At 36.8% G+C, this 13,628-nt stretch overlaps 1 protein-coding gene across 2 annotated transcripts in view; it reads left to right on the forward strand.

Annotated features, from left to right (window-relative positions):
- Positions 1-321: 321 nt before the first annotated feature.
- Positions 322-13,628, forward strand: part of LOC128649323 (cytochrome P450 2J4) — a 103,735-nt gene continuing 90,428 nt past the window's right edge. For both annotated transcript variants that reach the window (XM_053702532.1, XM_053702533.1), the window contains exons 1-3: positions 322-568; positions 4,937-5,099; positions 7,955-8,104. In XM_053702532.1, coding sequence (XP_053558507.1) covers positions 398-568; positions 4,937-5,099; positions 7,955-8,104 — 484 coding nt within the window. In that variant the 5' untranslated portion in view covers positions 322-397. The remainder of the gene's footprint in view (positions 569-4,936; positions 5,100-7,954; positions 8,105-13,628) is intronic.

Here is a 13,628-nt window from a genome sequence, read left to right on the forward strand (position 1 = left end):
TTACTTTTTTTTTTTTTTTAAATAAATCTTTTCACATAGTCATATAAAAACGTCTTAATATATATGGGGTTGATTTTGTTACTAAATGAATAATAAGTAATCATTTGGAATAAGAATATGTTTAGAGAAGCTTTTAAATAAAAGCATGTCATTTACTATTTAATTAAAGAAATTAGGTAAATATACGTAATCTAAAACTTCTTGTTATCTGTGAATGAACTTTGTTATTCATTAACAGAAGGAGGAGCAGAAAAAAACATGACTCATGAAATATGATGTATAAAAGGTATAGAGTTCAGCAGAAGTAGACACACAGGAGAAGTCTTCATTACAGACTAGATTCCAGCACTGCAGGTTGCCATTATCTATACTATACATAGAGCATCGCTTAAAAAGTATGGGGATTCTCCAAGAACTGTTGCTGGTCTTCGTGGGCTGTATCTTATTTTTTCGGTACCTGAAAATGAGATGGGCAGCAAGAAGTCTTCCCCCAGGACCCTCCCCTCTTCCTGTCATTGGGAATCTGTTGAGTTTGAAGTTTAAGTTGCATCCTGAAACACTAAAACAGGTAATGCTTTTATTGTCATTTGTTGTTGTCGTAATGTCTAATATAAAAAAATATATAGGCTCAGAAACAGCTGTTTACTGTCATTGTTATAGGGAGATTAAACACTAAGGGCCAGATTATGAGTGGCGCGCTATCTTTTGTGTGCAAGCAATAAAGGGCTAGATTACAAGTGGAGTGATAATTTATGGCACGCTCATAATTGGGCAAATATGCCCATTTACGGGCATGTGATAAATAACCAGCCATTACAAGCTCGCGGTAGCAATTAGTGATCAGAAAATTAACCAGAGATCAGATCTCTGGCTAATTTTCTAAATGTCACCCAATTACCCCAATATTTCAGTGTAGTTTTTCTTTTTAATAAAACTTGGCGGGAGTGGGGTGTTAGAAAAAAACAGCACTGAAAAGTGCCTTTGCATTGCAGTTTATGGGGAACTGTGTGTTCTCTGTAAATATATATGTATATGCTTACACACATAAATATATATGTATATATTCATATACATGTATATTTAAATGTGCTGCCCATCGCTGCGCGACTTACCTCCTTTGCTGGTCTAGGTTCTCATGCTGTGACCCCATTGGAGTCTATAGAAGTGCGCTCTCGTGAGCGCAAAGCTTTCATGCAATGCGAACGCGAGGTCGCGTTAACATTGCGGGCCACTTCTAATACCAGCACACAATTGCGTGTGCTGGTAATACAAGTGTAGCGCTCCACTCGTAATCTGGCCGATAGGATTTATCGCATCTGTATGCACGCATTGGAAGTTGCACGCGTTGAAAATAAACGCAATCGCTTGAGTGCAATAGAAGTTAACGTGTGTTGGGTTAGTGCAACCTCAGAGCTCTGGTTAACTGCTCAAATAAAAAGTTGCACAAAACACCTCAAAATTACATGTGAAAGTACAATTACACTCTTAACTAATAAAAAAATTAAATTGCACAAAAAAGCTATAAGTGTTCAAATATATGAGATCTCAGGTGTTAGAAAAAAAGTATTGCAAAGGGCTTTAACATAGGGATACATTCATAATATACATGTCTAAATATGTATATGTGTAACTGTATATATATATATATGCGTGTGTACATATGCATTTATGTATTTACAGACATATTATCACATTAATACATATGTATTTACACATATATATATATATATATATATATATATATATATGTGCGTGTTAATATGTCTGTAAATATATATTTACACATATAAATACATATGTACACACACACATATATATATATATATATATACACAGTTACACATATAAATACATATGTACACACACACACACACACACATATATATATATATATATATATATATATATACAGATACACATATAAATACATATGTACACACACACACATATATATATATATATATATATATACAGTTACACATATAAATACATATGTACACACACACACACATATATATATATATATATATATATATATATACACATACAGTATAAATATATATATATATACAGGAGTGCAGAATTATTAGGCAAGTTGTATTTTTGAGGATTAATTTTATTATTGAACAACAACCATGTTCTCAATGAACCCAAAAAACTCATTAATATCAAAGCTGAATAGTTTTGGAAGTAGTTTTTAGTTTGTTTTTAGTTATAGCTATTTTAGGGGGATATCTGTGTGTGCAGGTGACTATTACTGTGCATAATAATTAGGCAACAAATATATACCAATTTCAATTATTTATTTTTACCAGTGAAACCAATATAACATCTCAACATTCACAAATATACATTTCTGACATTCAAAAACAAAACAAAAACAAATCAGTGACCAATATAGCCACCTTTCTTTGCAAGGACACTCAAAAGCCTGCCATCCATGGAATCTGTCAGTGTTTTGATCTGTTCACCATCAACATTGCATGCAGCAGCAACCACAGCCTCCCAGACACTGTTCAGAGAGGTGTACTGTTTTCCCTCCTTGTAAATCTCACATTTGATGATGGACCATAGGTTCTCAATGGGGTTCAGATCAGGTGAACAAGGAGGCCATGTCATTAGATTTTCTTCTTTTATACCCTTTCTTGCCAGCCACGCTGTGGAGTACTTGGACGCGTGTGATGGAGCATTGTCCTGCATGAAAATCATGTTTTTCTTGAAGGATACAGACTTCTTCCTGTACCACTGCTTGAAGAAGGTGTCTTCCAGAAACTGGCAGTAGGACTGGGAGTTGAGCTTGACTCCATTCTCAACCCGAAAAGGCCCCACAAGCTCATCTTTGATGATACCAGCCCAAACCAGTACTCCACCTCCACCTTGCTGGCGTCTGAGTCGGACTGGAGCTCTCTGCCCTTTACCAATCCAGCCACGGGCCCATCCATCTGGCCCATCAAGACTCACTCTCATTTCATCAGTCCATAAAACCTTAGAAAAATCAGTCTTGAGATATTTCTTGGCCCAGTCTTGACGTTTCAGCTTGTGTGTCTTGTTCAGTGGTGGTCGTCTTTCAGCCTTTCTTACCTTGGCCATGTCTCTGAGTATTGCACACCTTGTGCTTTTGGGCACTCCAGTGATGTTGCAGCTCTGAAATATGGCCAAACTGGTGGCAAGTGGCATCTTGGCAGCTGCACGCTTGACTTTTCTCAGTTCATGGGCAGTTATTTTGCGCCTTGGTTTTTCCACACGCTTTTTGCGACCCTGTTGACTATTTTGAATGAAACGCTTGATTGTTCGATGATCACGCTTCAGAAGCTTTGCAATTTTAAGAGTGCTGCATCCCTCTGCAAGATATCTCACTATTTTTGACTTTTCTGAGCCTGTCAAGTCCTTCTTTTGACCCATTTTGCCAAAGGAAAGGAAGTTGCCTAATAATTATGCACACCTGATATAGGGTGTTGATGTCATTAGACCACACCCCTTCTCATTACAGAGATGCACATCACCTAATATGCTTAATTGGTAGTAGGCTTTCGAGCCTATACAGCTTGGAGTAAGACAACATGCATAAAGAGGATGATGTGGTCAAAATACTAATTTGCCTAATAATTCTGCACTCCCTGTATATATACATGTGCGCATATTGGAGCCTTTTGCAGTCAAGTAGATGAAAACGTGCAAAAGCATTTTTATGCAATATTCATATTTAATAAAGGTTTGAACTATGTATTTACTGTACATTTTTAAAATTTCAATGTTCTGCACAGCCAGAATATGCTCTATGTATTTATAAATAGATATTTGTATGTATATCTGTATATATCTATACCTTTATATATAGATATATATTGTACAAAAAATAACATCAGATATTTGTAGAAATTTGTACTGATGAATAAATAGAACATATTCTGCTATGTGAAGAACATTGGAATGTGAAATATTCAAATTTTCATATCGGGTAAGTGCATTTTAGAATATGAGTTCGGGTAAGTGTTGAAGTACTTTTTTTGCTCCATTGACTTCTATGGGGGAATAGGTTAACGCCTGCGCAATATTCTAAGTTCAGCTTAGCACACAAGCAATAACTTTTTACTTTCAACTTGTAATATGAGCGCAACCCAACACACACAAAAAGCTGACTTCTAGCGCAGTTAGCACTCGTCATCTAGCCATAAATAAATGCTAGACAAAATTATATACTCAAAGCAAATAATATGTATATGGATTTTTTAAAGTTATATTCGTTGTTTAAATATTGAAAAAAAGTAGTGTTAAGTTTTAGTGTCCATAAAACAATTTTGCAATGTTGTAATCTATCTAGGTTTCATTCTCTGCTGAGAGCAATTGTGGACAGTTATAAATTGGTCACTAGATTGCGCAACCAATGACTGTGTGAAAAGTAGTGCTTAATTCTGGAGTTTGCACTTGGAAATCCCACAATTTTTAGAATTATTACATGTAATTAAACATTTTATACAACAATCTCAAAAGTGTTTATATCCAGAATATACCTGCATATAAAATAAATTTTTTACAATGTTTTTTTTAGCAAAACTTGCAGGACTTTTCCAGTTTTAGAGTAGTCCAAGGACACAACTTCAAAATTGATGATAAAAGTAAATTGAAAAGTTGTTTAAAATTGAATGTCCTTTCTGAATCATGAAAGTTTAATTTTGACTAGACTGTCCCTTTTAAACTTCATAGTATTTTCTGAGTGATGGAGCGGGTGAGCTATGTTAGGGAAGAGGAATGATAAAAAAAAATTATCTTATTTAAAATTTTAATAAAACTCCGACATGTATGTCGACATTGAGTTTAGTGAACATTTAGTGATATTTACCATAGTGCTGTCCAATAGCAAACATATCCTTATTTTTCTTGTTTCGATGATTAGAAAAGTATCTGAATTTAACTGGTTAATTTTCAATTGTTCAAGCTGGCTAAAGAGTATGGAAATATTTACACCATATGGATGGGACATACTCCTCTCATTGTTCTGAATGGGTTAAAAGCGGTAAAAGATGCCCTTGTCTCTCATTCTGAGGAGCTGTCTGGACGCCCTGAAGCCAGCTTTTTACGGGACATCACCAGTGGAAAAGGTACTAAATTGAGTTTAATAACAAAACTTTTAAAATATTAAAAAACTTCTAAGCAATAATATGGAGAATCTATGAAAATCAAAAAGGAAAATGTTTATGAGATATTATTGGTTGTGATGAAGTAGAGAACAATATCCGGGTGAATGTGTTGATCACTCAAATACTAAGAGAATTTAAAAATGTAGTTTCTTTGGTATGTCCTGAATAAAACAAGATTTGTAAAAGGTAGTCTGTAGACCATAAAAGTAAAAAATACTCTGCATTGTAATTGAAATACCAATTATTTTGTTAAATAGAAATACAAACAAGAGCATAGTTGTATGGATATATGGTCAAACAAAGCAGCATTTTAGTATAGCTGTTCCAAACTTAAAGGGACACTGAACCCAATTTTTTTCTTTCGTGATTCAGATAGAGCATGCCATTTTTTTTATTTATTATTTTATAACTTTGTTTTATTGTAGAATCAGGAGAAAAAAACACAGTTTTATACAAAAGATTTGCGCCATGCAAGGCCGATAATGCATAACAAACAAAAAAGCATGGATAAGTCATAACTTGATAAAATCATATGTTTAGCAAAAATAAAATAACACAGCCTTTCAATTTCTACTCTATACTGCTGAGCCCTTTTATGTTTCCCACGATACCCTAGCCAACATTATTTATCTAACTAGACAAAAAACATAACAAAATAAACAGGATAAGAAAAAAAAAAATTTGGAGGGGAAGGAAAGAGGGGGGCGGAAGGGGCCATACATCAAGGTTCTAATCTTTCTGATAGGTAGGTCTTATTAGTTGGTTACCATATACCCAGGAGTACTAACTCTGAGTTTCTAAACGGAAAGATTACATAGTCAATCTCGGTGGTCGAGAGTGATTTAATAAAAGGTGCCCATTTACTAAAAATTGTCTAATGTCTAATTCATTATCTATATTAGTATCTCATTGTTCTATTATGCATTGCTTTTTCAAGTAATTCTTAACCTCTGGAATACTTGGGGTCTCTCTTGTTTTCCTTTTTTTTTTTTAAATTAAGTGTCTGGCTGCCAGGAGAGATAAAGTTATTAATTTTTCGTTGGGTTGATATCCCTTCTGATTTTTTAAACAAAAAAAAACCTGGATTGGTGCTAATGACAGAGGGGAGATCTGAATTTAACCAGAATTCTAACTTCCACCAGAGGGCTCTAATCCTTGGGCAGTTCCATAACATATGCAAAAGATCTGCAGCTACAAAGGAACATTAAGGGCATTTATTGAAATTTGAATTCCAGAGTTTGCAGCCTTTTTCAGGGGTGTAATAAGATTTGTGCAGTAATTTATAAAGTATCACATAGTGCAGAATTATATAACATTATATTAGCCAAACTTTGTAAAACATAATATACCCTTTTAAATTTTTTTAAAAACGGCTGTTTTACAGACCCGCTCTCTGTGCTCTTCTGACGGGTCTGTTTGTTTTACACAGCGCAGCTGCACTGTGTCTAATGGCGCGGTCGGGCCGGGCTGTGACTATACAGCTGGCCTGATGCGCTGTGTGAATAAAACAGACCCGTCAGAAGAGCACAGAGAGTGGGTCTGTAAAACAGCCGTTTTTAAAAAAAATTCAAAGGGTATATTATGCTTTACAAAGTTTGGCTAATAAAATGTTATATAATTCTGCACTATGTGCAGAATTATATAACATTATTTTTGAGGTTTACTGTCCCTTTAAGTATTTTCAAAAAACAAACCAACTAATTTCTTTCGAAATCCATTCAGCTCAGTCAGCATAGTTATCTCTGAAAAATATCATCATAAAAAAGTAAATATTGCTTTTATAGCATCTAAGAGTAAAATGTGTAACTTGTTATTTTTTATTTTTTTGTGTGAAATGGATGTTTCTGGACTGAATAAAACCATAATTGTGTAAAGTTGTTCCTATAAACCAGTGAGAAGTAAAGTCCCTTGACACTACTATCTGGTACTAATTTACACAGTCAAAAAAAAATTGTATTATGTTTAAGTGCTGCTAATTTATATACATGATTTAAAAAATTAATACTTTTCTAGCAAATTATAAAAATTGAGTAATTCATTCTTTTATAACAAAGAGGCCACTATAACTGCTAATCATAAAATTAATTGTTCAACCCAGATACTTACATATGCAACACATTTATTCTTTTATAGTCAATATATCGAGAGTCTATTCTTACTACGACCAAACCTTAAAATGAACCCTAATCAGATACACCATATTTTACTTTTAAACTTTAGTTGTTATGTGTTACGTTGCTTATGCACATTATTAATTTGTTGTATTCTCTTATTCTCCTTTTAATTTTCTAGTCTAATGCAGATTAAAGTATTGACTTTAAAGTATTGATTCTTTATTTATAAAGCGCCAATAAATTCTCCAGCACTGTCCATGAGTGCAAGGATAAAAGTACAACAATAATACAACATTTTTAAGACATAGGACAATATTTATCAAACAAATACAAGGGGAATCGAGGGCCCCTCTTCCTGTGGGAATTTTTAATCTAGAGAACATTCATATTATCCCTTTCTTTTTACGACAATTCTTTTGTTGATGTTGTTGTAAGGGTATTGGATTTATATCAATACTTATACGTTAAAATATACAAAATAAAATATAAATGAAAAAGAAAATGAGCAATATATCTCTTTAAGCAGATATTTACAAAGCATGTTACTAATTCATTTTAGGAAAGTATACTTACAATACCAAAATGAAAGTGGTAGAGAATGATTAGACAAATGAATGTGTACTGTATATCATGCAATTAAATGTGTACTATTACTTGTGGGGCTTAAAATGGCCTTATTTGTAATCTTTTTTTGACACCTAGGTATTGTAGCATCCAATGGGCACAACTGGAAACAGCAAAGGCGCTTTGGATTGATGACCTTAAGGAACTTGGGACTAGGCAAACATGGGTTGGAATCCCGTATTCAGGAGGAGGCCCAGTATCTCACTGAATCATTTACCATCATGAATGGTTGGTTGAAGACAAATCAGTGACATAAAATGCAATGAATACTTTAATAAATAAGCTTGTTTTTTTCTGTCATATTGTTTATAACTGTAACTAACTAATATCACAACTTCAGTTTGCTCAATTCTTCCATGACGGAATAATTCTGTAATTGGTCATTAAGGGGATAAAATAAGTCCTGTAGCATAAAGTGAAATATATATATATTGATACTGAAACTTTTTTTTTAATGCCCTATATCGTAAACAGTTTTATAAACAAGAGCATTATGAAGTAAAATAAATTAAATGTTATGATATGCTATGGTTTATTACATTTCACCATTGCAAGAGGTATTAATTTACAGGTTAAAAATTATAAATATATTGTATTTTTTTAATTTAATAGCATTGAAATCTTTAAAAAATCAGTTAAACAATACATGAAACATTAACAATCACAATTTAAAATAACATAATTTATGTAAGAACTTACCTGATAAATTCATTTCTTTCATATTAGCAAGAGTCCATGAGCTAGTGACGTATGGGATATACATTCCTACCAGGAGGGGCAAAGTTTCCCAAACCTCAAAATGCCTATAAATACACCCCTCACCACACCCACAATTCAGTTTAACGAATAGCCAAGAAGTGGGGTGATAAAAAAGTGCGAAAGCATATAAAATAAGGAATTGGAATAATTGTGCTTTATACAAAATCATAACCACCACAAAAAAAGGGCGGGCCTCATGGACTCTTGCTAATATGAAAGAAATGAATTTATCAGGTAAGTTCTTACATAAATTATGTTTCTTTCATGTAATTAGCAAGAGTCCATGAGCTAGTGACGTATGGGATAATGACTACCCAAGATGTGGATCTTTCCACACAAGAGTCACTAGAGAGGGAGGGACAAAATAAAGACAGCCAATTCCTGCTGAAAATAATCCACACCCAAAATAAAGTTTAATGAAAAACGTAAGCAGAAGATTCAAACTGAAACCGCTGCCTGAAGTACTTTTCTACCAAAAACTGCTTCAGAAGAAGAAAATACATCAAAATTGTAGAATTTAGTAAAAGTATGCAAAGAGGACCAAGTTGCTGCTTTGCAAATCTGATCAACCGAAGCTTCATTCCTAAACGCCCAGGAAGTAGAAACTGACCTAGTAGAATGAGCTGTAATTTTCTGAGGCGGAGTTTTACCCGACTCAACATAGGCAAGATGAATTAAAGATTTCAACCAAGATGCCAAAGAAATGGCAGAAGCTTTCTGGCCTTTTCTAGAACCGGAAAAGATAACAAATAGACTAGAAGTCTTTCGGAAAGATTTAGTAGCTTCAACATAATATTTCAAAGCTCTAACAACATCCAAAGAATGCAACGATTTCTCCTTAGAATTCGTAGGATTAGGACATAATGAAGGAACCACAATTTCTCTACTAATGTTGTTGGAATTCACAACTTTAGGTAAAAATTCAAAAGAAGTTCGCAACACCGCCTTATCCTGATGAAAAATCAGAAAAGGAGACTCACAAGAAAGAGCAGATAATTCAGAAACTCTTCTGGCAGAAGAGATGGCCAAAAGGAACAAAACTTTCCAAGAAAGTAATTTAATGTCCAATGAATGCATAGGTTCAAATGGAGGAGCTTGAAGCGCCCCCAGAACCAAATTCAAACTCCAAGGAGGAGAAATTGACTTAATGACAGGCTTTATACGAACCAAAGCTTGTACAAAACAATGAATATCAGGAAGAATAGCAATCTTTCTGTGAAAAAGAACAGAAAGAGCAGAGATTTGTCCTTTCAAGGAACTTGCAGACAAACCCTTATCTAAACCATCCTGAAGAAACTGTAATACTCTCGGTATTCTAAAAGAATGCCAAGAAAAATGATGAGAAAGACACCAAGAAATATAAGTCTTCCAGACTCTATAATATATCTCTCTAGATACAGATTTACGAGCCTGTAACATAGTATTAATCACAGAGTCAGAGAAACCTCTGTGACCAAGAATCAAGCGTTCAATCTCCATACCTTTAAATTTAAGGATTTCAGATCCTGATGGAAAAAAGGACCTTGAGACAGAAGGTCTGGTCTTAACGGAAGAGTCCACGGTTGGCAAGAGGCCATCCGGACAAGATCCGCATACCAAAACCTGTGAGGCCATGCTGGAGCTACCAACAGAACAAACGAGCATTCCTTCAGAATCTTGGAGATTACTCTTGGAAGAAAAACTAGAGGCGGAAAGATATAGGCAGGATGATACTTCCAAGGAAGTGATAATGCATCCACTGCCTCCGCCTGAGGATCCCGGGATCTGGACAGATACCTGGGAAGTTTCTTGTTTAGATGAGACGCCATCAGATCTATTTCTGGAAGTTCCCACATTTGAACAATCTGAAGAAATACCTCTGGGTGAAGAGACCATTCGCCCGGATGCAACGTTTGGCGACTGAGATAATCCGCTTCCCAATTGTCTATACCTGGGATATGAACCGCAGAGATTAGACAGGAGCTGGATTCCGCCCAAACCAAAATTCGAGATACTTCTTTCATAGCTAGAGGACTGTGAGTCCCTCCTTGATGATTGATGTATGCCACAGTTGTGACATTGTCTGTCTGAAAACAAATGAACGATTCTCTCTTCAGAAGAGGCCAAAACTGAAGAGCTCTGAAAATTGCACGGAGTTCCAAAATATTGATCGGTAATCTCACCTCCTGAGATTCCCAAACTCCTTGTGCCGTCAGAGATCCCCACACAGCTCCCCACCCTGTGAGACTTGCATCTGTTGAAATTAGAGTCCAGGTCGGAAGCACAAAAGAAGCCCCCTGAATTAAACGATGGTGATCTGTCCACCACGTTAGAGAGTGTCGAACAATTGGTTTTAAAGATATTAATTGAGATATCTTTGTGTAATCCTTGCACCATTGATTCAACATACAGAGCTGAAGAGGTCGCATGTGAAAACGAGCAAAGGGGATCGCGTCCGATGCAGCAGTCATAAGACCTAGAATTTCCATGCATAAGGCTACCGAAGGGAATGATTGTGACTGAAGGTTTCGACAAGCTGTAATTAATTTTAGACGTCTCTTGTCTGTTAAAGACAGAGTCATGGACACTGAATCCATCTGGAAACCCAGAAAGGTTACCCTTGTCTGAGGAATCAATGAACTTTTTGGTAAATTGATCCTCCAACCATGATCTTGAAGAAACCACACAAGTCGATTCGTATGAGATTCTGCTAAATGTAAAGACTGAGCAAGTACCAAGATATCGTCCAAATAAGGAAATACCACAATACCCTGTTCTCTGATTACAGACAGAAGGGCACCGAGAACCTTTGTAAAAATTCTTGGAGCTGTAGCTAGGCCAAACGGCAGAGCCACAAACTGGTAATGCTTGTCCAGAAAAGAGAATCTCAGGAACTGATAATGATCTGGATGAATCGGAATATGCAGATATGCATCCTGTAAATCTATTGTGGACATATAATTCCCTTGCTGAACAAAAGGCAAGATAGTCCTTACAGTTACCATCTTGAACGTTGGTATCCTTACATAACGATTCAATATTTTTAGATCCAGAACTGGTCTGAAGGAATTCTCCTTCTTTGGTACAATGAAGAGATTTGAATAAAACCGCATCCCCTGGGGGGCGGAGCCTAGCCACGACTGTTAATGGCTGCACATTGAGAGTGCTCTGACACCCAAATACTCTCAGTGTAAGGTTAAACACGACATGCAGCACTAAAAATGATCCTGAAGCAGCACAATTGACTGGTGAACATATATACACTGAAGCGGACACCTAATCAAGCACGGCTGGATATTAATAAGATTACAGAGCCAGGCCTACAGCGACGCCGTGAAAGAGTCACAACTCGCATCTATCTGGAGCCCTTCGGTGCCGCGGCCTACCTGTGAGGAGTAACAGAGAATCGCACACTGAGCGGCCGGAACACCGGACAACATCTGAGTAGCCCCCTCCTTGCGGTCCGAAATAGACCCAGTGACGAAGCGCTTGCCAGCGCACACCTGACCGCGGCTAATAAACCTCAGAGCCGTGAAGAGGCCCCGGTATACACCGGTGACTTACCTACTACTGGCAGGCGGCATCAAAGATCCCTAAGAGGTGACCGCGGCAGAGAGGACCGACCGGAGGGGTGGTGAGTGGCGCCTTGGTGCGTAGTTCAAAACCGAGTGGAGAGGTGGCAAGTAACTGGCAGTACACGTGCAATAGAGAGCAAGAGTGTGCACTTGCAGAAGCACAAGTTAGATAGAAAAACAAAAGTTTACATATACATAAGGGGACTGCTTATATAGTCGCAGGGAAAACTGGAGGCATAGAGGTACTAACTAAGTGGCCGAGAAATAAATGCCGATAGGCCGCCACACTTGTGATTGACACGCACTCCCTAATAGCAGCTACTCTTGTACACAATCCCTAACAATAAGGAGTGATAGAGACAGATGTGAAAAGGGAAAATTGCAACACAGGCCCAACTCTGTGTGCAACGTTAATATGACAAGCAAGAGAGGCCCCAAGGTACACAAGGCCCTGCATACATCAAATATGGACAGTTATTTGATACCTACTGACTCAGGACAAAATCCACCAAAAGACATAACAGAGCCTGTACTTTCACAAGAGACAGCTCCCTCCCAAAGTACTGAGCCTAAACAATGTGATTATATCACAAAAGAAGATATTAGACATTTATCATCTAAAAAAGATATAAAGGAGGCCATTATGGAAATGAAAAATATGTTTGGGGCCCTTAAAAAAGACATTGCCACTATAGATCATCGTGTTACACTAACAGAGGAGTCACAAGAGGCGCTGCGTGCTGATGTACAGCATAACTCTAATTGTATTCAATCACAAGACATGACTGTTCAAAATCTAACTGAAAGGATTGAAGATTTAGAGAACAGGAGTCAACGGAATAACTTGAGACTGAGAGGAGTTCCTGAGACTGTGACCCCGAATGAAATCAATGAGTACATTCAGAAGCTGTTTAAATATATCAAAAATAACCCTGAAGAAGAGGATATTCATGTGGAGAGAGCCCACAGGGCCTTGCGACCTAAGCCACCAGCAAGAGCACCCCCCAGGGATATTATAGTCAAGCTCCTGTCATATAGAGACAGGGAGGAGATACTCCGCCACGCCAGAAATAGACAGCCACTATCTTACGAGGGAACAGAGATACAGGTCTATACTGATTTGTGCCCTGCAACCCTTCAAAAACGGAGGGAGATGCGCTTTCTGACACTGCAACTTAAGGAGCAAAGGATCCCATATAGATGGGGTTTCCCAACATGCCTCATTGCCACTAAGGATGGAGTCACAGCCACTTATCGCACAATATCTGACCTACCTGCTTTTAACCAGACACTTGGAACACAAATAAGGCCTCTACACCCTGCAGCAGAACCTGCACAAGAAGGAGGAATTCACATGGAAGAGAGAGTCCCACAAAACAGAAGACTGCCTTAAACATCTTACTCTCCCACTGGAATAATGTACTGTGTCTGCATAAATG

Source organism: Bombina bombina, chromosome 2, assembly GCF_027579735.1.
Source record: "Bombina bombina isolate aBomBom1 chromosome 2, aBomBom1.pri, whole genome shotgun sequence".
Lineage (NCBI taxonomy): Eukaryota > Metazoa > Chordata > Amphibia > Anura > Bombinatoridae > Bombina > Bombina bombina.